General features: G+C 40.9%; 1 protein-coding gene across 3 annotated transcripts in view; it reads left to right on the top strand.

The window, feature by feature from the left end:
- PRRG1 (proline rich and Gla domain 1) overlaps positions 1-23,912 on the top strand; it is a 56,153-nt gene that overhangs the window by 22,311 nt on the left and 9,930 nt on the right. For 2 of the 3 annotated variants that reach the window (XM_019486274.2, XM_059720814.1), the window contains exons 2-3: positions 6,242-6,291; positions 18,248-18,408. In XM_019486274.2, the coding sequence (XP_019341819.1) occupies positions 6,282-6,291; positions 18,248-18,408 (171 nt within the window). In that variant the 5' untranslated portion in view covers positions 6,242-6,281. The remainder of the gene's footprint in view (positions 1-6,241; positions 6,292-18,247; positions 18,409-23,912) is intronic. The other variant, XM_059720813.1, reaches the window with a different exon arrangement.

Genomic DNA, 23,912 nt, shown 5'->3' with positions numbered 1-23,912 from the left:
GCTTATGTTTACATTATAGCCAAGAGGCTCGAGTTTCTGTTGTGTTGTTGTTACACCAGTGGTTTGGGTGAGGCTATTAGGGAGGAGGCCTCATAGGGGACTCACAGTGGAGTGTGAGGACCCCATCACCAGTGAGGGCACAGCATTTGGGGTGCATAGACCTCAGCCCCAGAGAAGGGGCAGTTGAGAAGCCCAGTGCGGGCGTGGTGCCCCAGAGAAGAAGACAGCTTACTGGCAAGCCCCGGAGAAGGGGACAGCTTACTGGCGAGCCCCGAGAGGGGGCGGCATTGCAGAGAGGGCCCCCGAGAGGGGGCGCGGAAGGAGACAGAGAGAGACGGAACAACGTCCATTCCAGCTGCGAGGCTTGGGGCGTGGTATAAGGGGTGGTTGGAGCCACGCATAGCCCTTAAGGCTAGGGTGCCCCTGAAGCACCCATCATAGAGTGAGACCCATGAAGAGTCCAGGAGTTCACGGGGCCAGAAGTAACCGTGTCCAAGAAGACGTGAGGCAGCCTCCCTAATACACTGGAACATAAAGACGTGGCAGGCGAGAATCCAAGGGTGCCCTTGGGCTGAGGGGAGGGGGCTTTGAGGCCATCACGGCCCTCCTGTAGAGCCCCGCCCGTGACAGTCTCCTAACGGGTTCTTAGGGACAACTGTCAATGCTGACTTGGTGCTTGGTGCAGAGTCACTGGGATGGACTGCATGAGCTTCAGATGAGAGCGCTGAAGGAATTGGCCCGTGTCATAGCAGAACCACTGGTACAGCTGTTTGAGTGCTCGTGGTGCTTGGGTCAGGTCCCGGAAGACTGGAAAAGGGCCAGTGTTGTCCCTATTTTCAAGAAGGGGAGGAAAGAGGATCTGAGTAATTATAGACCAGTCAGTCTCAGCTCCATCCTTGGAAAAGTCTTTGGAAAAGATTATAAAGGATCATATTTGTGTGAGTCCGTTGGGAAAAATAATGCAGCAGGGCAACCAGCATGGATTTGTAGCAGGTAGATCATGCCTGACTTTTACCTGCTTTTATTTTATTACCAGGCTACAAAACGCTTAGCTGCAGGAGTGGAAGTGCATGTCATTTTCTTGGATTTTAGCAAGGCCTTTGATACGGTATCTCATCCCATTCTTATAAATAAATTAAGAGGCGGTGACTTAGATGATTACACAGTCTGATGGGTGGCAAATTGGCTTGGGGGTCGCACCCAGAGAGTGGTAGTGGATGAATCGGTATCGATCTGGAAGGAGGTGGGCAGTGGGGTCCCGCAGAGCTTGGTCCTTGGACCTGTACTCTTCAATATCTTCATCAGTGACTTGGATGTGGGCATGAAGTGTACTCTGTCCAAGTTTGCGGATGATACTAAATTGTGGGGTGAAGTGCACACTCCAGAGGGTAGGGAGTGATTGCAGGCAAACCTGAGCAGGTTGGAAAAGTAAGCAGAACACAATAGGATGCAGTTCAGCAAGGACAAATGCAGAGTGCTGTGCCTAGGGTGTAACAGTATCCAGCACACCTACTGGCTGGGAAATGACCCTCTCAGCTGCACAGAAGCAGAAAGGGATCTCGGAGTCATAGATGAAGATGATGAACATGAGTTGTCAGTGTGATGAAATCATCAGCAAAGCTAACCACACTTAGCTATTTGTCTGCTGATGCATGACAAATAGATCCAAGGAGGTGATATTTCCCCTCTATGCGGCATTGGTCAGATCACGGTTGGAGTACTGCATCCAGTTTTGGGCGCTGTACTTTAAGAAGGATGTGGATAACCTCGAGAGGGTCTGGAGGAGGGCTACTCATATGGTTAAGGGTTTGCAAGCCAAGCCCTATGAGGAGAGACTGAGGGACCTGGACCTCTTTAGCCTCTGCAAGAGAAGGCTGAGAGGTGATCTTGTGGCTGCCTACAAATTCATTAGGGGGATGTAGCAAGGGATCGGAGATGCTCTGTTCACCAGGGCACCTCTTGGGGTAGAAAGGAACAGTGATTCCAAACTGAGGGAGACCAGATTTAGGCTAAACATCAGGAAAAACTTCTTCACAGTAAGGGTGGCCAGAATTTGGAATGGGCTTCTAAGGGAGGTGGTACTCTCCCCTACCTTGGGAGTCTTTAAGAGAAGGCTGGATAAGCATCTGGCTGGGGTCATCTGACCCCAGCACTCTTTCCTGCCTAGGCAGGGGGTCAGACTCTATGATCTGTTGAGGTCCCTTCTGACCCTAGCATCTATGAATCTGTGAATAACAGATCTTTTTTCATTTATGTGAAATAAATGCTAATACCATATTCTTTTATTATTTTTCAAAAAGGCGTAAGGGCAACAACCAGCACAGGTTTGTCACAGGTAGATTCTGCCTGATAAACCTTATAGCCTTTTACGATCAGGTCACACACTGCCTTGACACAGGAGCTGAGGCCTATGTCATCTACCTGGATTTTAAGAAGGCCTTCAACACAGTTTCGCATCTTATTCTCATAGGGAAGCTAGCAGGCTGTGGAGTGGACGCTTACACAGTCAGGTGGGTGGCCAACTGGCTTAGGGACCGCACCCAGAGAGTGGTGGTGAATGGGTCATTCTCAGCCTGGAAGCAGGTGGGCAGTGGGGTCCCGCAGGGTTCGGTCGTTCAACCGGTGTTATTTAATATCTTTATCAGTGATTTGGATGAGGGTATGGAGAGCACCCTCTCCAAGTTCACAGATGATACCAAGTTATGGGATAAAGTTAACACACCAGGGGGCAGGGAGCAGATACAGGCCGATCTGGACAGGTTGCATCAGTGGGCAGAATGAAATAGGATGCAGTTCAACAAAGATAAATGGAAGCTACTCCACCTATGGAGGAGGAATCCCCAGCACACCTACAGGTTGGGGGAAGACCTCCTCAGCAGCTCAGCAGCTGAGAGGGATGTTGGAGTCATCGTTGACTCCAAGATGAACATGAGCCGGCAGTGTAATGAGGCCATCAACAAGGCCAATCGGACCTTGTCATGCATTAGCAGATGCATGACCAACAGATCGAGGGAGGTGATGCTCCCCCTCTATGCAGCACTAGTCAGGCCGCAGTTGGAGTACTGTGTCCAGTTTTGGGCACTGCACTTCAAGAGGGACACGGAGAATCTGGAGAGGGTTCAGAGGAGGGCCACTTGCATGATTAGTGACCTCTGTGAAAGACACTACGAGGGGAGGTTGAGGGATCTGCATCTCTTCAGCCTTTACAAGAGATGGCTGACGGGAGACCTTGTAGCCGCCTATAAGTTTATCAAGAGGGGACAACAGGAAATTGGAGAAGCACTATTTACCAGAGTACCCCTAGGAGTAACTAGGAATAATGGGTACAAACTAGTGGAGAGTAGATTCAGGTTAGACATTAGGAAGAAATTTTTTACTGTGAGGGTGGCCAGAATCTGGAATGGGCTTCTAAGAGAGGTGGTGCTATCACCTAACTTCAAGAGGAGGCTCGATAGTCACCTGGCTGGGGTCATCTGACCTAAGTCCTCTTTCCTGCCAGGGGCAGGGGGTCAGACACGATCCTTTGTGGTACCTTCTGACTACAATCTATGAAACAGGGTACAAAGTAAATTGACAGGCTCTGGCATGGGCTCAAAGTGAGGTGGTGCTCTCTCCTACCTTGGGGGTCTTCAAGAGGAGGCTGGACAGATATTTGGCTGGGGTGATATGACTGAGGCACCCGTTCCTGCCTGGGGCAGGGCGCCGGACCTGTTCTATTTAGGTCTCTTCCAACCCTAAGCACTATGAAACTATGAAAGACAACAGGCATGTCAAATTCTTGATTCAGTTAAAGTTTGCATCTAGGTTCTGTGGTCTGTCGTCTTTGGCAGTCCCTCACAGTTGAAGATGACTGTGTTCCATGATTGTTTTAGCTGTGGGTCTGAAGATGGCTGATGGGCCCAGTCTGGAATTGACAGACTCTACTGCAGCTTGAGCACTTATTTCTGTGTGGGGTGGGTGGCTCCAGATTCTTAACTCAGTCATTAAAGCACAGACTATTCTGTGGTAGGCTTATACGGAATGCAGGGTTTTCCTTTTAAAGGGACAAAAATCAAGTACTCTGTCTCACATAAGACAAGGTTATTTATAACAGAAAACGTAATGGGTTTGAAAGGAGTTTCAAGACTAACAGTACCCACTAATATCAGTTTAATATTAACACCAAATCGTAAGTGTTTAAAGGACACTTACAAAAAAACTCAAACAATATTGACCAGTTACATCTGCAGTATTGCCAACCCCACCATGTCAAAAACCACAAGACAAACTCTTAAAAATCAAGGGCTTTGAAATGTAAAGCATGAGGTACTGTTCTTGAAGTGTGTGGGGCTGTAGGTGTGTGGGGGGGATTTGGAGTCTGGGGAGGGGGCTGGCCCCGCACACCCTGGCAGGATGCAGGGTGTTATGGGTCAGGAGTGAGGGGCAAGAGCAGGGCTGGGGAGGGGGGGGGGGGGGGGGGGCTGTGGCTTGGGAGTAAGGGACACACACACACACACCCCTGCCCATAGGTCTCTTGAGTGAGGGGCAAGAGCAGGGCTGGGGGGGCTGTGGCTTGGGAGTAAGACACACACACACACCCCCCGCCCATGGCTCTCTTGCATGACTTGCCGCTGCCCCATTTGTCACTGTGATCTGCCCCTCCCTGCCCTCCCCCTTTACCCTCTTACCAGCTTGGTGCTCTCTACATGTGTCAGAATAAAAAATCATGAGATTTGATCTCTCTATCAGGAGATGACGAGTCAGAGTTAATCAGACGTGGAAATCAGGAGTCTTGTGATTTTTTTTTTTCGTAAGAGTTGGCATTACTGCATCTGTTAAAAATGCACATTTACCTTATTATAGAACATAATAAAAATGGATAGATGGCAGCAGGCCTAAAACTGCACCAAGTTCTTTTAGTGAAAATGTATAGGAGGTTGCTTTCAATTGTTCCTTAGTTTTGGAACGTCGTGTCTACCAGAGCCTAAACTTGGAAGCATTGCAAGACGTTATTTGGGCAGGCTTTTAGTAAGTGGGGTTTCAGGGGTTTTCTGGAATTCTTTGGGGAATTCCTTTATCATTCACTATTTTAATATTTTATCAGTTATTAGTATCTCATTTTCATTGTAAGCCACTCTGGGCATTTTTTGCGAAGGGCAGTACATAAAGCAAATAAATAAAAGGCCTTTCCATGCTTTTCCCTGCAAAAATATTGAATATGACAGTAGACTTTATTACTTAAAGGTTTAGTTATTATAAAAGGGCCTTAAAACTGTTGAATGGTGATCTGACATTCAGGGGAGCCAGTTACCTCTTTTCTGCCATTGGATTTCTTATTGTGGAACTCTGACTCAAAAAGCCCAAAAGAAACCCCACAAGTCTCACTGCCTTTCAGAATCAATCTTTTTTGCCCTTGTGTTGTGTGTGGGTTTACTGACTCCTGTTCTCTGCAGGTGGCTTCCTCTCTAGCTTTCTGCCATGCAGGTGCAAGAACCTCTAGCCAGGTTCTTCCCTTATCTTGGGACTTTCCTGTTTGTTTTCTTTTCTAGAGGAAAAACAAAGTATGTGCAAGTTCTTGTTGGCCATTTCACTGACAAACTACAGGCCCCAGTTTTAAAAGGCCCAAGAACAGTATCTGGCACCTCGGGATGTGAATATATACTATACTGCATGTTTCAGCACTCTGTGCCGGGTATCAATCTGCCCTCAGACTTTGTGTAAACATTCTGTTGTCATGGCTGAAAGACCCTTGTTTGCCCCTAACTTTTAAAACCTGATCCATGGACTGGAACTAATAAGTCAGTTCAGCACACTCTGCTGAATGAACTTTGTCTTGGATATAGCATAAAAAGCTTCGATGAAAAGCAGAATAAATGTCAAGTTAGGCTGCACAGAGAACAGGTACACAGAGTAGATGGAATTCATAAGCAGAATTCCATCATCTTTTTTTATGACGGTGCCTTTGCATAGTAACAACACTTCTATGTTTTGTTTTTCAAATTTTCCAAAGGTGGCCACCATTTAATAAGAACTGTATACAGATGGGGAGGTGGGTTTTTCCCCCCTTTGCTGTTTAAAATAAGGCTTTATTTGGTGGTATTGAATTTCAGAGAAGAAGCTATATTTGATCTATTGCTTGTTCTGTTGCTTGTGGATGTTTATGACTCCAGTAAAGAAACGCAGTCACACTGAAGGCCAGGAAGAATCTCTCTGTTAATAGTTCTTCACAAAATTGACAACAGCTTTCACTCTTTTGTTACAGACTCAGCAATTTCTAGCTCCTTGCCTGGGCATTGATCACCATGGGGAGTGGTAAGTGTATGTTGACATGGTGCTGAGCATGTGAGCTTGCTATAACTATTCTACTTTGTTTCAGTGTCTGTTAAACAAATACAACTCCGCCCCCCGCCCCCCCCCCCGCCCCCTTTTGCTATCAGGTCCTTTTTCTGCTACTTGAAAAGTGGTGTTTTCTGTCTGAACAATCGTTCATCATGTTCCCACTTGGAAGTAATAGCCATAATACACTTCTGGCATCATTATCAAGTGAATACTAGAATAGCAGGCACATTATAAACTCATTTATGGAGGGCTATGTGTTGGTTAACATTGGTCTATGACTTGATTTAAAGATGGACTAAATTTCCTTTATTGGATACTTTAATTGAATTGTTTCTCACCTTGGCACAATAACTCTTCAACAGGTAATTCCATTTTCTCTAAATTTTGGGGGGTTTTCAGGAGAAAAAGAAATGAATGGAGAGAAACTGCTTAAGTTACCTTCTTGAAATTTTGCCCTGTCTTTCCATGAACTCCTTTGAATTTGCCAGGGTAAACAGACAAAATTCCCAACAAACTCCAAACTTTACATAAATATGCATTATCATAACATCTTGGAGCACGAGCCATTTTCGAACTTTTATATCTAAATACATTCTGGGTTATTTCATCAGGTTTATTGTCTGCTGCAAGTGACCAGGGATAGTGGAATGTAGGGGATAAGGTCTGTATTTTGATGATAGCCTTGGGGTTAGGCAAAGTGGAGTTTCTGCCTCTCCACTCCAGCCCCTTCTTTGTCCTTTCCTCCCACCTGCCCAGCACAAAACCTCCCATCCTCCTGTCCCTATTTCTGATCATTCTGTGCTTTCTGTCTTACATACAGGTCCAATGCCCACCTATCATTTCATCGTATAAAACATGTGCGCACAAATGTTTAAAGGTTGGGTGGGTGAAATTTGCTTGTCATTGAAAGTGAGTGCAGGTTTCCGGGACACAGCAAAATACTATGCAAACAAAGTAAAGAAATAAGCAGCAAAGTTATTCAGTGCATACTCTAGCCATCTACTTTATGCATATCAATTCCCTTTTTAAACCTTGGCTAACTCACTTCTACCATCTGCATCTCCCATATGTCTACTGAAGAGCAGTGCGCCTTTTAATGGGATATTTAAAAAGAACACTTATGCCTCAGTTATTACCTATAGTATGGATAGTTAGTTAGTAACCCTAAACTGGTGTGGATATTTTTGCAAATACTGTAAGAAACTGACATTAAAGAAATGAACTGTATGATGTTTGTACATATAGCTTTACACAGACCTACAATTTTGTCTGCCTGACTAATTTTGTTGGTGTCAGTTTAAGCGATGACTTGGATGTATACACTATATTCATAATTTTAAGGACTTCCATACAAGCCAGAGCCCAACTACTGTTCAGCAATGTAAATTTATCTAATTAAACTTTCAGAAATGTGTACTACTTAACATTTATTTTCAGCATGTGGCAGACTTCACAGAATTCTGCTGTAGATGTCTGCTTGTTTCTGATTCTCACCAGGATCAACATTTCCACATACTGGTTCCTAGCATGCACTGCTCCTGTTGACAGGTCTTTGATGCACAGACATACAATTTGGAGAGCAGGTGAAAGTAATCACTCTGCTTCAATTGACATAATTTGAACTTATGGGACTCTCTAATACACAGTGACTTTATACATCTTGCTGTGTGGAAACTTTCAGATAAATAAGACATAAAGCAAAACATACTTTTAATGTTTTAATAATTTATGGATAGCACATTTGCTTGCTTTTTATAGTGTTTTGTTTTCCATCCCATTTTGATTCATAATATGAATAGATATCATGGCGCTGATTTTTTTTTTTTTTTTTTTTTGTATCACTCATTTCCTTGGCAGTCAGCAAACAAATACAACTGATGTTATTGTTCCCTTTAACAATATCAATGGTAATACACAAAGAATGATTTTAAATGCTCCATTTATAGTGTGCTCTTACATTAAAGCCCTTAATGTTTATTATTACATAACACACTGAGTGCTGCAAGGAAGTGCATTTGAGAATGAAGTAAGGATTTGAGAAAATGTGAATGTATAGGAAAGCACCAGGTTTTGTTGGTAATTATAAAATTCAAGTACATCCACACAAACTTCAGTAGAAGTTGGCAAAATAAATCTATGATAATAATATTTTTCAAACCAAAAGCAAAATGGATTTATTTTTATTTAGTTTATTTAGTTCTGTTTGTACCTGTGGATAGTTTGTGTAGCACCAAAGCAATTTTGATTTTTTTTCCCTTTGTCTGCACAAAAACTGATCACAGAGTTTTACAGTGTCCACTTCACTTACAGTATTCTCTATTTTACTTTATTTAGTCCTTTCTCTTTAGTTATGCTTGCTGAGACCCCAGTGCTAGAATTCCTTGTGTTTTTCCCCTTTATCTGTTTTGGGAATTGTCTTAACTGGTAGAGGAAGACATGCGGGTGGCTAATATTTACATGGTTGTGACAGATTGTGGTTTGCATGACTACAATTGCTAGTTGATACTTAAACAGGCAATAAGCATCATCATAATGCATCTCTCCCAGGACTTCTATAGAAGGAATATTAGTGCCATATTTGTATATAAAAAAAAAAAAAAACCCACCAAGAAAACAGCTTGTGGTAATTGTTTCGGTCCAGAAAAGAGAGCTATAACTTGTGAAAATCTGTTAACTTCCTCCCTATAATCCAGTGACTGATATTAGAACAAACGCACAAAAAACCACCTGCACAACTACTATTCATATTTTCCTTTTTGTATCCTGGAAATCTTACACTTTCTGGGTGATGCCCTCCCATCAAAGGAGTTCTAGGTTTTCTAACTCAAATATATGCTGTTATCTTGAACGCTAATAAAAGCCAAAGTGAACTCAATTTCATTTTCATTTAAAATATATGAAGCATCACACACACAAATATTATTTACGGACTTGTATACCATTAGAGTATCATCTCTGTTTAGTGATAGTGGTCATGGAAAGCTAATATGGCCAAATGGTGCTAGAATACAGTTCCATTATCTATTAAGAGAAGTCAGTGGGCACTGACTGATTCTTAATTGATTAAATATTTCCTGGAGAATGGTAAACTTTAATCAACATTGCTTTGACAAGAATAATGCCTTTTCATGTGGGACTGCTACATTTGAATTGATTCCTAAAGAAGAATTAGATGTACATAATCCAATAGTCTCTGTACTCATTAAGAGTCTCTGCAATCATTAAGAGTCTGAGATTCTTAATGATTTTTAAAAAATTGCTGTATTTGATCAGATTATTTTGCTTCATTCTGTTCCAGCTTCTAGTGTCAGTGACAATGTACCGTATGGACTAGTCATGTCATTTTATATATATCATGTGAAAAAATCTTCAAGGCCAATAAAGCGTCTGGTTTGTGTTTCTTAATTAGCTTTTAAGCATCATTAAAATACAGATTCTTGTACTATAGTGGGAGAAAGGAGAGTTTTTTTTAAATTAAATTAAGCTAAATGTTCTTTTCAGATTTAAAAAAAGGTTTTTCAGTATTTAAAGAGACATGCATTCACCATTCATGACTATTGGCTTATTCTAAACTCACTTCTTTGTTATTAAACTAGAAACAAAAGTAGTATTGTATGTTGTGTGTTAAGTGAAAGGTCAGTCTTGCAATACTTGCTCATTTTGGAATATGAAACTGTTGCTTAGAAACTAGTCTAATAGTCAGTAAATGAATATTTAATGAAAATACCAAATCTTAGATCTTTGACCTTAATGTACTACTTCAGTGGTAAATTAGAGACGGTTGTATAAATCAGGACTTGCAGTGTGTCCAGGATGCTTCGGCCTTGATTGCAAGCCCTTCAGCCACCTGCATTTCTAACTACTGTCCTATTCCAAAACTTTTCTAATATAGCTCTTCTTGCTGCCATTTCTAAACTAAAATCCTTTTTAAAATCTCTGGCAAATGAAAAATAAACATTTATTTAAAAGTTAATAATAAATGGTTTAACATACTTTGCATATTAGTAGGGGTCTTAGGTCATGGACAGGCATTACATTTGTGTCTAGAAAAAATACCTTTTTCCTGGCATAAATAATGAGCATACAGGCATTCAGGGGGATCCACTAATTCCCACTACCTCTTTAACAGTCTTGGGTTCCCCTGGCACTGTTCAAGGTGCAGCAGGCATTCCCCCCCCCTTTCAGTTCTGGGAAGACCTGAGGGTGGCGAGGGTAAGAACAGCAGTTTTTCTTACCCTAGCCACCCCTGCAGGGTAAGGGCCTGTCTTTAGCAGTTGCCAGCTACTCACTGACAGTCTGTTCCTTTCCCTGGCTGCCTGTTAGTGCTGGGCAGGACAGGCTATCAATGATGGAGCTTCTCTGGGCAGCAGGATCCAAGGAGTAGTTCTCTATCATCCCCTGGCTGGAGAGCTTGCTTCTGAGGCATCTGTGTTCAGCCAGGGGGTTGAAACACCCATATGACCTCTGCAACATTATTTTTCTAGCACCATGCAAGATTTTGGGGAATGGTATCTTTTATTGGACCAATTGCATGGTTGGAATAAAATTAGACAAGTTTTTGAATGCAATACATTCTTCACTAGATTGCGAAGAGTTTCTTGAAAATCCTTAGGTGCTGCAACTGAATACCTGGCCATGACCTTAGAGTTGTGTGACTGATTCTCAGGCCCATGTACTTAAATAATCCACCCAAATTCATCTGTTTCTCAGATCAACAAATAGAATTTACTGCCTTCAGCCATCAGTCCCATCTGTGGCAATTTTACGTAGAAGCTATAACTATGTAAGCATCTGCCACCTGATCTAAAACCATACGTCAGTTAACTTGTACAAGTAATAGGTCATTACACTCTCACATGGACTAGACATTAGAGAGAGACAAAAAAGCACACTCCTCTAGTGTGGGCTACTTTTCTGCAATCTGTATTCTTTATAGGGAATTTTTAAATGGTTAAAAGCCAGTAAAACTGCATGGAGATGACGAAGAAAGGGAACAAAAACTAGCCCCTTCAAATTGGCTTCATATTCAGCCTTCCTGCTTAGTATTTTATTTCCCGTTACCTTGCTACATGAAAGGTATGGACAGATATAAAACTTAGACTGGTTTAAATGCAGTATAAACTGCAAGTGTCCGAACATACAAACTAGCTTAGAATGGTTTAAACCTCTTTAAACCTTTTAGAAGTAAACCTGTATAATCAAGTATTATTTTGAACTGATAGTCTGTGAACCAGTTCAGTGTTGTGTGGATGTGACTAGTGTGTGGTTTAGTCCTCTAGGCATCCCCACTCCACTACTCCTCATCTTACCCTTCCCCTGACTGTTGTGGTATGCAGCCAGAACTCAACTGCCTCAACTTCCTTTGCCTGCACCTGACTCCCATTGGTAGTACTTGACCAAGGTTCTGGGTATCACAGGCTTATTTGGGGTGGAAGGGCTGCCTTAACCCTTGCCTCTGTGTGTCTGGGGCTGCCCAAAGACTCCACTGCCACCAGAAGTTGACCAGCCCTCAAGCCCACAGAACCGGGAGTCTAAGCAATCCACTCGTCCACCCAAATCAGCCTGGAGTGCTTTGAACAATGGTTATTTGCCAGGAATTGAAGCAAATTGAGTGGCTTGGACGAACGTTCTCTTTAAAACCTGTAAAAGCTCTGGCAGCTTGGGGGCATCCAGCCCTCCGAGAACCCAGAAGGAGAGGTCCAGGCAGCATCGCTGCTCTACATACCCCTCCTTGCTGCCCCCCACAGGCACTCCAAGTTAGGGTACCACCACACAGATTTTTGTAACGTGCAGGAAAGGATCTTTATTGAACTTGGTGTTAATTAGAAGGGGAATGGAAAATTACAGTTGGGTTGAGTACTCACTGCCACACCCTAACATCAGTTCAGTGGCCTTGCAGTGTCTCAGAGGTGACCATTCTACTTAAGCAATCAGGACTCATAGTAGAGATGCTATCTTCTATTAGACCAACAATATTTTTGCAAACTTTTGTGCACAAACACCCTTCATTGGGCATTGGAGTAAAGATTGTAAAAGTTCTCCTGGGTAGAAATGAAAGTTCATATTTCATAGGATTTCACAAAGGAGTCAATAGATGGAAAACTCCTCTGGGCAATCAGTTCATAACTGGTATGGAGTCTCTCACCTCTTATGAGGTTTTGTGATGATGCAAATTACCTTGAAACAAAGGCCAGAGCAGTGTCTCAGGTTTCAGGTGGTCACAGTTGCTTCCTGCTTGGGAAAATATGAAGATTTCACTAAAAAAAAAAATGGCTAAAATATGATATCTTCCATGTGTTGGGCATCCATGTTGTATCCAGGAGAACTTTTAAAATCTTTTCTCCAATGCCTGATGAAGGGTGTTTGTGCCCAAAAGCTTGCAATTAAAGGATTTCTTTTTTTTTTTTTTTTTTTTTTTTTGCAAAAATCTTGTTGGTCTGATAAAAGATACCACCTCTACTATGAGTCCTGATTGGTTTTTCCTCTAGACCAATATGGCTACAGCCTGGATACCTGACCATTCTACTTAGACCTTTGACAGTGTACTTGTGGAATGAACTGGTATCCAATTAGAACATTTTTAGAATAGTTTCAGTGTTATATCTGTTGGCACCCAACCAGTCAAGAGTCCTCCTTTCTCTGTCTTCTCCCTTCCTAGGGATAACAATAACCTTCCTGAGCAACCTGCTGACTTAAGGAGACATTAGCACTGTTTCTGTCTTCTTCTCCAAACAGTTCCCCAGAGTTATTGGAGTCTAGAGCTCCTTTACAGCGAGCAGCTGTGAATGGAAAAAATTCTTGTTAGCTGGCAGTGGCCCTTTTCAAAGGTGTTGGACACATTGGCTGGCAGAGAGGATCCAACTCCCATATCTTGGAGTGTCAGCCAGGAAATGTACTGTCTGGGTGAAGAAAGGTGGATGGTATGGGACACCCATTTCCTTCATTGCCCAAGAATTATTTAACTATTCCTTGTTCTTCCAGTAGAGATCTAGTAGATTTGAAAAATTCTGTTTAACAAAAAAAAAAAAAAATGTGCATCACAGTTTCAGGCCAGCTCCCCTATCATGTGGCAATATAAGCTTACAGAATAATGACTTCCAGAGGATATTCATATTTCTTTATAATTTATGACAATAATTTCTCACTTCCAAACATGTTCTTATTGAATGACAGGCCACAAAACAAATGGAAAACTGGTTGGCTATGACCATCTGGTTCTTTCTTATTCTTTTCGGCTGCTTGCAGTATTAAAAAAAACCCTGTGTTTTACCAGAAGAGGCAGCGCATTACTTTGAATTGACTCTGCAGCATCTGTATAAACTGGGTTCTTCAACAGGGCTTTTTTGTGCTTTTACCTAAAGCTGATTCAATCAGCTATTAGATAGAAACACCAGAACAGCTCCAGTGAAGCACCCAATCTATGCAGTTTTTGGGCAAGTCGGGTCCAACTAATGTGCTGCCTTTTCTGGGCACGTGCTGGGCTTGGTGCGAGAGTGCATCGAGTTTAAAGTAAAGCACCACTTTTTTAGTGCCTGCAAGCAGCCTTCAGGAGCTCCAGTTAATGTCATAATTTTTCATGATGTTCTTCTGAAGGAAGAACAAATTTAATACAAAATGGAACTTTGAGTATAAGCAGCTGTTTAGTTCCTTTCCTTCTTCCTATAGTCTTAATTCTGTTGAGTGTGTGGTGGAGCCTGTTTACTCTGATTTGGTGTTAAAGAACCAGATCTTCAAAAGCAGTTAGTAGAGCTTAGTGCATTAGGTTTCTGGGTACTCCACTTGAACATCTTTTCATTGTCCCACTTTGCAGACCATCCAGTCTTTGCAGAAGTTAAGGACTGAAATTTTCAATTTTTTTTAAAGATATCTGTTTGCAGATCCAGAAATGGAGATGCCTGATATCTCACAATATGAGACTAATTTATAATTCACTTGAAATTTGCCTCTAACAATAGGGTTGAGGTGGGTAAACCATTCAAAAGCAGTGCTTATTGAAAGATGAAACCATGATTGAATTACTGTCTATCGGGCTTGTATTTTAGCTCAAATTTGTACTTTATTTTTCCAATGACTGTGTCTGGTGAACTTTAAAGAACTGGAGTATGTTACTTTCCCTTGCAAACCAGAGCATTTACTTTCATGAATAAAGCTTTTAATCCTTTTGGAATTCAGGAAGCAGCATTTATTTGTGTTTGGCAAATCCCTAAAGAATGACAGAAGGGTTGGCCTGCTACTTCCTTTCTCTCTGGTTCTCACTATTGTTTTCATGTCCGATAAAAGGTGAAACTTAGTCACATGCTTCACTTGGACAATGGTTCAGTTGCAAAGTACATATTACAAGGAATATCAGCAGCAGAAACATGGATCGTAAAAAGAAACTGACTCAAGGGATTTACTTCTTGAAAATGCGCAGTTGCTAGGTATTACATGTTAATGGAAGGTACCGTTTGTGTTTATCCTAATCATAAAGGAAATTATGTCAATGGATCAAATCAAATGTTTCATGTAGTAAAGGGTATATTAACATTTAAGATGTTGCCCACCTGGACTACTTCTAATTATCTGTACAGGCAGTCCTCGGACTTACAACACATTTGGTTCCTGAAAACCACATCTTAAGTCAAAACATCAGTTGGAACTGATTTTCCCAGAGGAAACTATGTTATAAATAGGGGATTGGTTCCTGAACCAAGGCCCGATACCCTATTTTCACCAAAAATAACCCAGAATTTTGTACTCAATCAATTATAGATTAGTAATATAGCTACATTAATGTATTATATTGTATATGACAGTCATATTGATTTTGGAAAGACTTTCTTGAGGTGACTGTTGGAGTTTTTGAAGGGTTCTTGGCTGGAGTCTTCTCAGGAGTCTTGACTGCAGGTTTTTCTGGAGTCTGGTCTGCTTTTTTAAAAAAAGCATCCAAGGAAGTTTGGACAGATGTTCTCCAGGGAGATAGGTGACGCAGTGAACTTGTTCGCTGGCATGGCATTGGATCGTGTTGTAAAGTCAAAACTGACATCAGAAAGTTAAAAAGGTGTCAGTTTATAAATGTAAGTGTGAACCGTTGTAACTCAAAACGTTGTAAATCAAGGACTGCCTGTAGTACTGTTTTTACTAGAGGATAAGTCTCTGTCCTAACATACCTTTGAAATTATATAGAGCATTGAAGTTTGAGCATAACATAGGAGATTTGAGGATTTAGTTACATAACAATTTGACAGTAGAGCTTTAATTCAATTTAACTCTGGATTATTTGGTATATGCAGACTTATTTTTAACATAGTACCAGTTGTTATGTTTTCCCTATCCCAAGAATTTAAATGTTTTTATAAAGTTCTGCTTTGTTCTGGGAGAGACATTTCAGTTATAAAGAAATTAAAGTTTATTTCTAAAACCAAGGTGCCTTGAGAAGGATTTTAGGATGAATTAATTCCATTCCAAGTTAGCATGATACCCTTAGAAATGAATCCTACCTCACCTTTGTCAAAGCTGCAGTTTGGACCACCTTATAGAATAGTCTCTTCATATAAAGAACTGTATCTTGAATTATTGTTTAGTCCTAAATTGCGTGGATCCTAGACAGATGACATCTCCTGTCTTTTTCTATGCCAAGGGAACACTCATAGAGGGCATGGAAGGTACAGTTCCATCCCCCTTAAGCTGTGATGCACATGCAGCTCATCAGCATCTTACTGCAGCTCCTTGCTTTGGCATGACTCCAGGGTCCCAAGGGTGAATGCCACTGCTATTTTCCAACCCCTGCTTGTCATCAAATTCAGAGAGCTAATTTAAACATGGGCAGGACAGCCCCCATAGATCTGCCGTTGTACACTATGGTACTGCAGCAGTTGCAGTTCAAAGTCCTCAGTTTTAAAGCCCTGGCTTAAACAGGAAGTTGCTGTCATCAGAGCGTTCTCAGGTACGGGAAAATTCTGGTCTGCACAGGAAACTGCAATGAATGAATGAATGTACAGTGTACTAACTATGCAGTGATAACTCCAGGGTGGAGTTTTTTGTGTAAGGTAGCTTATTCCACTTTGAAAATGGAATAAAATCTTGCACTAAGAATGTCCACATGAAGAGTTCATGTGGAGTATCTTGCATCCTAGCTTACTGCACACTGACTTTCTACATAAGCAAACCTTTAGACCCCTAACATTTGTTGACCATTGGAACATGCTGAAAAACATATCTGTTCCTATTTCCACATGCAAATACTTGATCTGTCACATGAAATTGGATATCTGTTTCAGGAACACAGTTATATCCCTGGCTCTTTTGTATCTCAGGGTCGAATATTCAAATACTGATGCAATTAGAAAAAAATACTTGCACGTCTTTTGCCCCTCACCTGAAAGAATTATAAGGGAAGAAGCACATTTCTTATGTTAAACAAACTAAAATCTAGCTTAAAATACATGTGAAAGTAATTTGAATCTAGTGCTGGTACAGTATTGGACATCTTGATGAAAAAATGCAAAGGAAAATTATAATTATTTTTAAAGCAGGTTGGTAGAAAGTCTCTAATCTTAAAACTGAATATCAGACTATAACATTCAAACAGATCACACTCAAGTTAAAAATATTAATTCAGAATAAATATGGGCCTGGTCTCTCTAGACCAGCAGTCAGGAACCTTGCCCAGAATGGCCCAGGTCATGTCTGAGACAGGCTGGTGCTTAGACCTAGCCACCTCCACTGCTTCTCCCCACTTGCTGGCTTCCCAACTATGTGCAGCGCAAGCTAAGCTCCCTCCCCATGCCAAACACCAAAGCCTCATCTCTACAGACTGTAAATTGCTGACCCCTGTTCCAAACAATATCACTTGCTAGCAGATTTGGACTATCCCAGACCTTGTTGCAGGCTGGCACGTACACAACAGGCACAAAACCAGCTCAGCCTAGAGGGCACCATAAATTGGGGGGAAAAGATGAATGTGCATACCTGGCAGAAATAGCATTGTGGTCATAGGTAGAAGATCCATCATTTAGTGAAAGGATGAAAAGGAAAGATAAACTAGAAAATCAGAATTAGAGGTTATCCACATGCACTTTTACTCTTGACAGATAAAATACACCTGGGAGAAATTACTTAAACTGTAAAGGTTTTTAGTGTAAAACATTTGGCCGCTCATTAAAGTTTTATTTGAACCATAAAATGATCTTGGTCAGTTTGCTGGCAATATCCTACCTGAGGCATACAGTCTTCCTGGTAATCGTACAGTTCCATTTTAGATTCTTTTTCTAATGCTGTTTTTCCCCCTTTTTTTGGAGCATGCCTAGCATTATGCTTCCCAAAAGCATATAGCATTTGCTATATGCTTCCCAAAAGATTGAGTAGCTAGCCAGCTCCAGCCTTGCTTCAGAAAACAGATAGACTTTAGGCAGCAGATTTCTTAAATTAAAATCTCTTTCTTGACTATAACTTTTGTTTATAAACAGGATACTAAAGTATAAAATTCTGCTCATTTTAGGATGGTATGCATTGGCATGCTTTTGGAGAATTCATAAACATACCCCCTTCTTTTTTGTTCTCTTTAGTTCTGATTAAAGGAAATGTGCTTAAATTAAACTCTGTTCACAACATGCTTCTGTATGTGCTTAAGCCCCTTGACTTGGAAGTGCTCAATTTCCATGAACTTGACTGCTTTCCTGAATATTGGTGCTGCACTGAAGTGGAACTGATTTTTGGACTTGAACTACGTGTGCCATCATGCCTGCAGTACTCAGAAGTCTACACAAAATTGTTTGTTGTGGCCAGAAACATTTGGAGGGTTTTCTTATGCTTTTACGCTAAAAAAACTCTTTAAAAATAGCTTTGCGGAAGACATTGTAACTTCTTTGGTAGCTTTATCTTGAGGTTTTGGGACTGTACAATAATATTTAGAAATGGCTTCAACTCTCTCTCTCTCTCTCTCTTTCAGTGTTCCTAACAGAGGACAAAGCTAACTCTGTTTTAAAAAGATACCCAAGAGCCAATGTATTTTTTGAAGAGATAAGGCAAGGGAACATAGAACGTGAATGCAAAGAAGAAGCCTGTAGCTATGAGGAAGCAAGAGAAGCTTTTGAAAATGATGAAAAGACAGTAAGTTATTTGTTTTTACCATTATATTGTTTGAGAGAAGCTGGTAAGCAAGATTAATGACTTTTTGCTTCTTGTTACTGTACTAGATTTCATAGCTTATTCTTTTTTACAAAATGTATTCTGCTAAAACTAGTGAGCACTTTCCTGAAGCTAGCAGCCATTCGCCAACAGTGCAGCTGCTTAAGCAACACTTATCTAGAACCTTGCTTGGGTAGAGTGGCAGAACAGTTGGGGCATCTTCCTTTGTCCCCAGGGGTATGAGTTTGAGTCCCGCTCTGGACTGGTGCTGAAGGGTGCTCACAGTTTACCTGACTGTAAATGGTACCTGGTCATTTTGGCTGGGGACTCAAAGGTGGCTGAATGTAATGCCAGTCACATCACCCTTGTACACAATTAACTACAGAAACTGATGTGCCTTATCCACGCTAACCTAATGGGACATTAGTCTCGGGCAGACCTTTGACTCTCTGAGAGAATAAGAATCGAGTGTGACAGTGTGTTGTGCACAAGTATCTATTAACTTCTGTGGGCTTGTGTACTGGAGCCAGCACAAAACTCAGCACAGGATTGAGGCCCAAATCTGTACAGGTTTCCCTCGCTTTATGCTGTACATGCATTCCTGGAAAACAGTGCATAACTCGAATTTGCATAAAGGGAACCCACTTTACAATACAACAAATAGGGATACGTTCCAAGGCCTCGATTGTACTGACCCCCAGCCCCATTTCTACCACTTTTACAAGCCAATTTTGGTACTCGCCAACAGCACCAGGTGGTGGTGAATGTTGCTATAATGGGGATGGCAACTACAGAAACATGTGTCGCAGACAACAAGTGAGGAGCATAGATCCACACAGGAGACTATATTTTGGTGTGCATCACTCCCACAATGCACCGAACAGAGAAGCTGACTGCAGGCTTTGTCCAATTTGAGTGAGAGTTTTAACTCATTGTCTAGCTTTGTCCTCCCAGGAGGTATGACCTGGATATATAAAACAGCCAGCCCTACAGTGGACAAATGAAGGCAGTCAGACTGCCCCAGACTGTCAAACCTGTTGAGTATCTTGCATGTCTTCAATACTTACTATGATTAAAGGAAATAAAAAAATAAATAAATACTCTTCTTCTAAATGAATTAACAGCCTGTCCTCGTGGCACATGCCCCCTCCACATGGCTCCTCTGCTGCCTTGCTACATTAGCTGCGCCACCATAGCCACTGACCCGCTGGCCCTGGCCCAGCCTGGGGAACACAGCCAGGCTACAGCAGCTGCCCTTGCCCTCCTACCTCTACCCCTGTATCTGCCCCCTCAACTACCTCTTCCCCAACCCCCTCTTGCTAATATCTCTGTGTTCTGCCCCACATTCTCTCACCACTGCTTACCTTCCAGCCCAGAAGCCAAAGTAATTATGTGCTCTGTGCCCTGGACTGGAGCAGGGCTAGAATCAGAGGGTAAGTGACAGGAGGGGGCAGGCAGATGTTGCAGCCCTGACCCTGGGTTAGGGCCACAGCAGCTGCCACTGCTGCCCCCCTTCCCCTGGCTCATACTTGAATCCAAGATGGGGGAAATAACCTCATCTTGGATTCAAGTAAATACAGTAATAGAACCACATGTGTGGTTTAAAGACTAATCGTTTTAAATTTTACTGTGTGGGGGAAGTGACCACTTTGCCCTTTCTCTAAAAAAATCTATTAGAATCTTATAAGGAGCCTTCCTCAAGAATTATGCAACCAGTCCCCAAAGTAGTAGTCAACAAAAAGAGAATTCAGTGGAATAATGAGTTATGAGAGAAATATGTTACTTGATTCAAAGACACTTTCTTGGGCAACTTATCTCATTCTCAAAGTACAAGAATCCCAAGAAGCAATTAATGCAAAGCGGTTGTTCAACAGTTGGAAAATGCCTTCATAAAAGGCCTGACGAAGGGTTTTTGAACCCGAAAGCTTGCTTAATAACTATTCTCCAACTATTTGGGTTGATCTAATAAAAGATATCAAATTTACCCAAGGAACCTTGTCTTCATAAAAGGTAGCATTTTTGTTGGGAATAGGCAGTGCTGGTGGCACAAACCATGGTTTGATGAGGACTGCTCTAAAGCTAATGATGATTTAATAGAAGTCTTGAAAAAATACAAGTCTAAAGATGATTGTGCTAACTTTCGGTAAAGCAAGAGTATCAACATAGACTATAAAAATTAAGTTAATTTATCTCATCTCTGAATCTCAAATAAGATCATACACAACTTACTGAGAAATGGAATGGCCCCCAGAAACCTTCAGGGAATTAATTCGTTGATGATGGTGTCTAGTTTTGACCATACTTTTTTAATACTGATATAATTATTTTATAGTCTACATATAGATGGGCAGAAGAGGGGCTCTTGCAGCTCTAAAGTATAAATCTAAGGTAGAGTCTGTTTCATTGTATGGAACAGAGATTTGAGGTGTTGACTCTGAACTGGGGTCCACTCGGATAGAAAAAATCTGTAATTACTTTTTCAGTTGGTTTTTTCTCTCTACCTTAACCTACACTGCGGGGATGTTGTGCTCTGAAACTGGACTGATAAATCTGAGCACCTTACCTAAATTGTTGCATATGAATTACATCTTTTACACCTACCAGGTACCCTAAGAACTGCATTCTGGCAGCCTCTCCTTTTCCAAACAAATAAACCTTGGTTTGAATGGTTAAATAGCATCTATATTCTCCCAATGAATGGCTTGGGGAATGTACTGAGAGTCACCAACTCAGTATTTTTCCTATCTTTTAAACAAGACATAAATTTAAGAATTACAGGCCCCTCTAGATATTCAAGTAAAGGTGTGATAGAATCTGATGTGCAATCCACATTATTATGCCTCCTGCCGTGCTACACATGCGTGGGAGGAGGTGTGATTGTGAGATCCAGCATCAAATCCTATCGCACCTTATTGCTGGTAAAGGGGAGACCCTGGATCATGATCCCAGGCTACCCTGCACCAACTTACAAGTAGAAATCCATCGTGGCTGGGGGCCCCATCAGCTGACAAGACTGCCATCCATGACAATGCCCCTCTAGCTTCTTGTTCCAAGCTGTTGGCAACCCAGTAGCCACCTGATAAGTTTAAATTACAGACAAATTTCCCTGGTCTGAGAGGGATATGTGAGAGGTTTTTGTCTTCTGGTGTGGAAGTACATTGACAGAAACTTTCAAAATACACCAATTTTCATAGTGACAATTGCATGATAATTCATAATATCAGTTAGAATTAATGAGTCTTAGACAGATTCCCCAAGTTATCATGATTTGTTTTTATAAAGTTTGACTGAAAGCTCTTTGTAGTTGCTGTGGCTTCATCTTCTTGGTTATGTCTCATCCTACATTTGTCCATACTGTCCTTTAGGCTTAGAAGCATTAGACGGTACCAGAGCTAATATTTAAGAACAAATTTTGAAGCTTCATTGCGGTATTATGAAACAGAACATGGCACAGACTTAATTTTTCATTTGAAGTCAATAGAATACATAGCCAAAAGCAATATTGTCTTATTTGAATATGCGGGTTATAGTGTTGGCTGGAGTACTGGTCTTTCTGTTAAAGTCTGTTTAAAGTTCAGTTTTTTACAATGCACTCTCTTTGGTGCTTCATTTTACTACTGATACACTTAAAAGGTAAGTATGTGCTATCTTATAATTTTATTTTAAAAGTTGATCTAGCCTGGGAGTTACTGATACATCCTTAAGGGTCTGTCCTTTTTATGCAGTGATTCTGTTCAGCCTTTCCATCTAGTATAAATGGACAAAAGGGAGTGTTTATAACCCAATATTTTGTAAATGTTTCCTAGTAATTAGGAGCAAAGAATATCAGCAAAACCCAAAGTGAATTAACCCTAATCAGACTTTTTTTTCATTTTGCTATAAATTTTACAAAGCTGTAGAAATATCAGAGCTGTGCTAGGCTTGACTAAATTGTCAAGCACAAGAACGTTTCGGATAAACTGATAGGATAACATGAAAAATATTTTTATGTGCTTTCAGTGCTGCTGTTCATCTTAGTTCTGTCAACTTCAAGTGTTTTACCTTACTTTTTATGAGGATTTTTAAAAATAATGGAAGTAATTATTTTTGGTAAATATGGAACATTTACAGTTGTTTTAAAGAATGGTAAACACAGATCAGCAAACAGAAAAAGAAATCATGAGCATGACTTGGATTTATAGAATGAGAGAGTCATAAACACTCAGCCCAAAATGGTATTCAGTATCAGATGTGACTTTTTAACATCAGCTTTGAATCAAACTATTATACGAAATATCCAACAGATGAAAGATATGAAGGGATCATACAGGGTGTTGAATTTCTATATTAATCTGAAATTGAGGCAAACAGTAAAAATGTGAGCAGTCTCATGCATCTCATTCACTTCCCACTCATTTTGTTCATGTTTCACTGGTTGAATACAAACAATTTTCTGACTGGCAACTTGTATTGCCTCTTAAAAAGAAAATAAAATGGTATTGACCAGCAATGTTTTGAGACTAGTATGCTGCCAAAATATGATAGGTCCCACAGTTGGACCTTCTCAGCACTGCAAAATTACTGCGTTTAACACTGATATGGAAAGAAGACGATTGATTTATTGTCATCATCAATTCAATGTATACCAGTGCTACTCTGAATTAAGCTGTATTGATACTGAAACACTGCATTCTCACACCATTAAATACATTTTAAATTAAACCTATCAGCTGTTTATAACAGTTTAAGTGGATGTGGTATCTATCCCTCGAGACATTTAAAATAAAACTTGCTAAAGCAGTGGGAAATACACAAAATAAGCCTGTGTATAGACTAGATGGTCTGAATAGGTCCTTTTTCATTGCAGTTAACTGATCCTATAACCTATCTAATTTTTTCTGCCTTTTTAGGAGTATTAAAGTAATTCTGCTATTTCATAGCCATAAATTCTACAGTGCTTTAGGACATATCGTTATTACAGTTAGTTTTCCTAAACCATGCCAATTCCTTTTTTTAACGACTATGAGAAGTATCTGTCATTTGGATCAAGAAACTAATAAATAGTGAAGGTGGACTTGTACGTTCAATCCTTACCACTGCTTTAGATTACTTATCTATAACTGTTTCAGTCTTACTAATGCTTTCTGGTTTATTTCTTTTGCTTTTCTAGCAATTCCTAAGAATCCTTGTACTTCTAAAATATCATGGATGCTTCCTGATTCTGGTCTTTATGCACTCTCTTCCAGTTGGTTGATGGGCTCTTCTGATTTGGATCAAGTCAGTTCAGTCCTCTAAATCTCCATTTTCCGTATCTGTAGCTGCTTCTAGACTTTTACACATCTTAGTCAAGCTGTGGTGAAGACATTAAATAGGTTCATAGCATGGTTCTTTTAATTTCTGGGAATCTACAGAGCTAATAAGCTGATTCTCACAGTGATTTGGTTTACAGAAAATAAAAGCTACAACCCTGTTTCTGCTACGTTAATAAGATTTACTGGGGAGGGGAG

This window comes from Alligator mississippiensis, chromosome 1 (assembly GCF_030867095.1).
Source record: "Alligator mississippiensis isolate rAllMis1 chromosome 1, rAllMis1, whole genome shotgun sequence".
Taxonomy (NCBI): Eukaryota; Metazoa; Chordata; order Crocodylia; family Alligatoridae; genus Alligator; species Alligator mississippiensis.
This window is presented reverse-complemented; position numbering and strand designations above follow the sequence as displayed.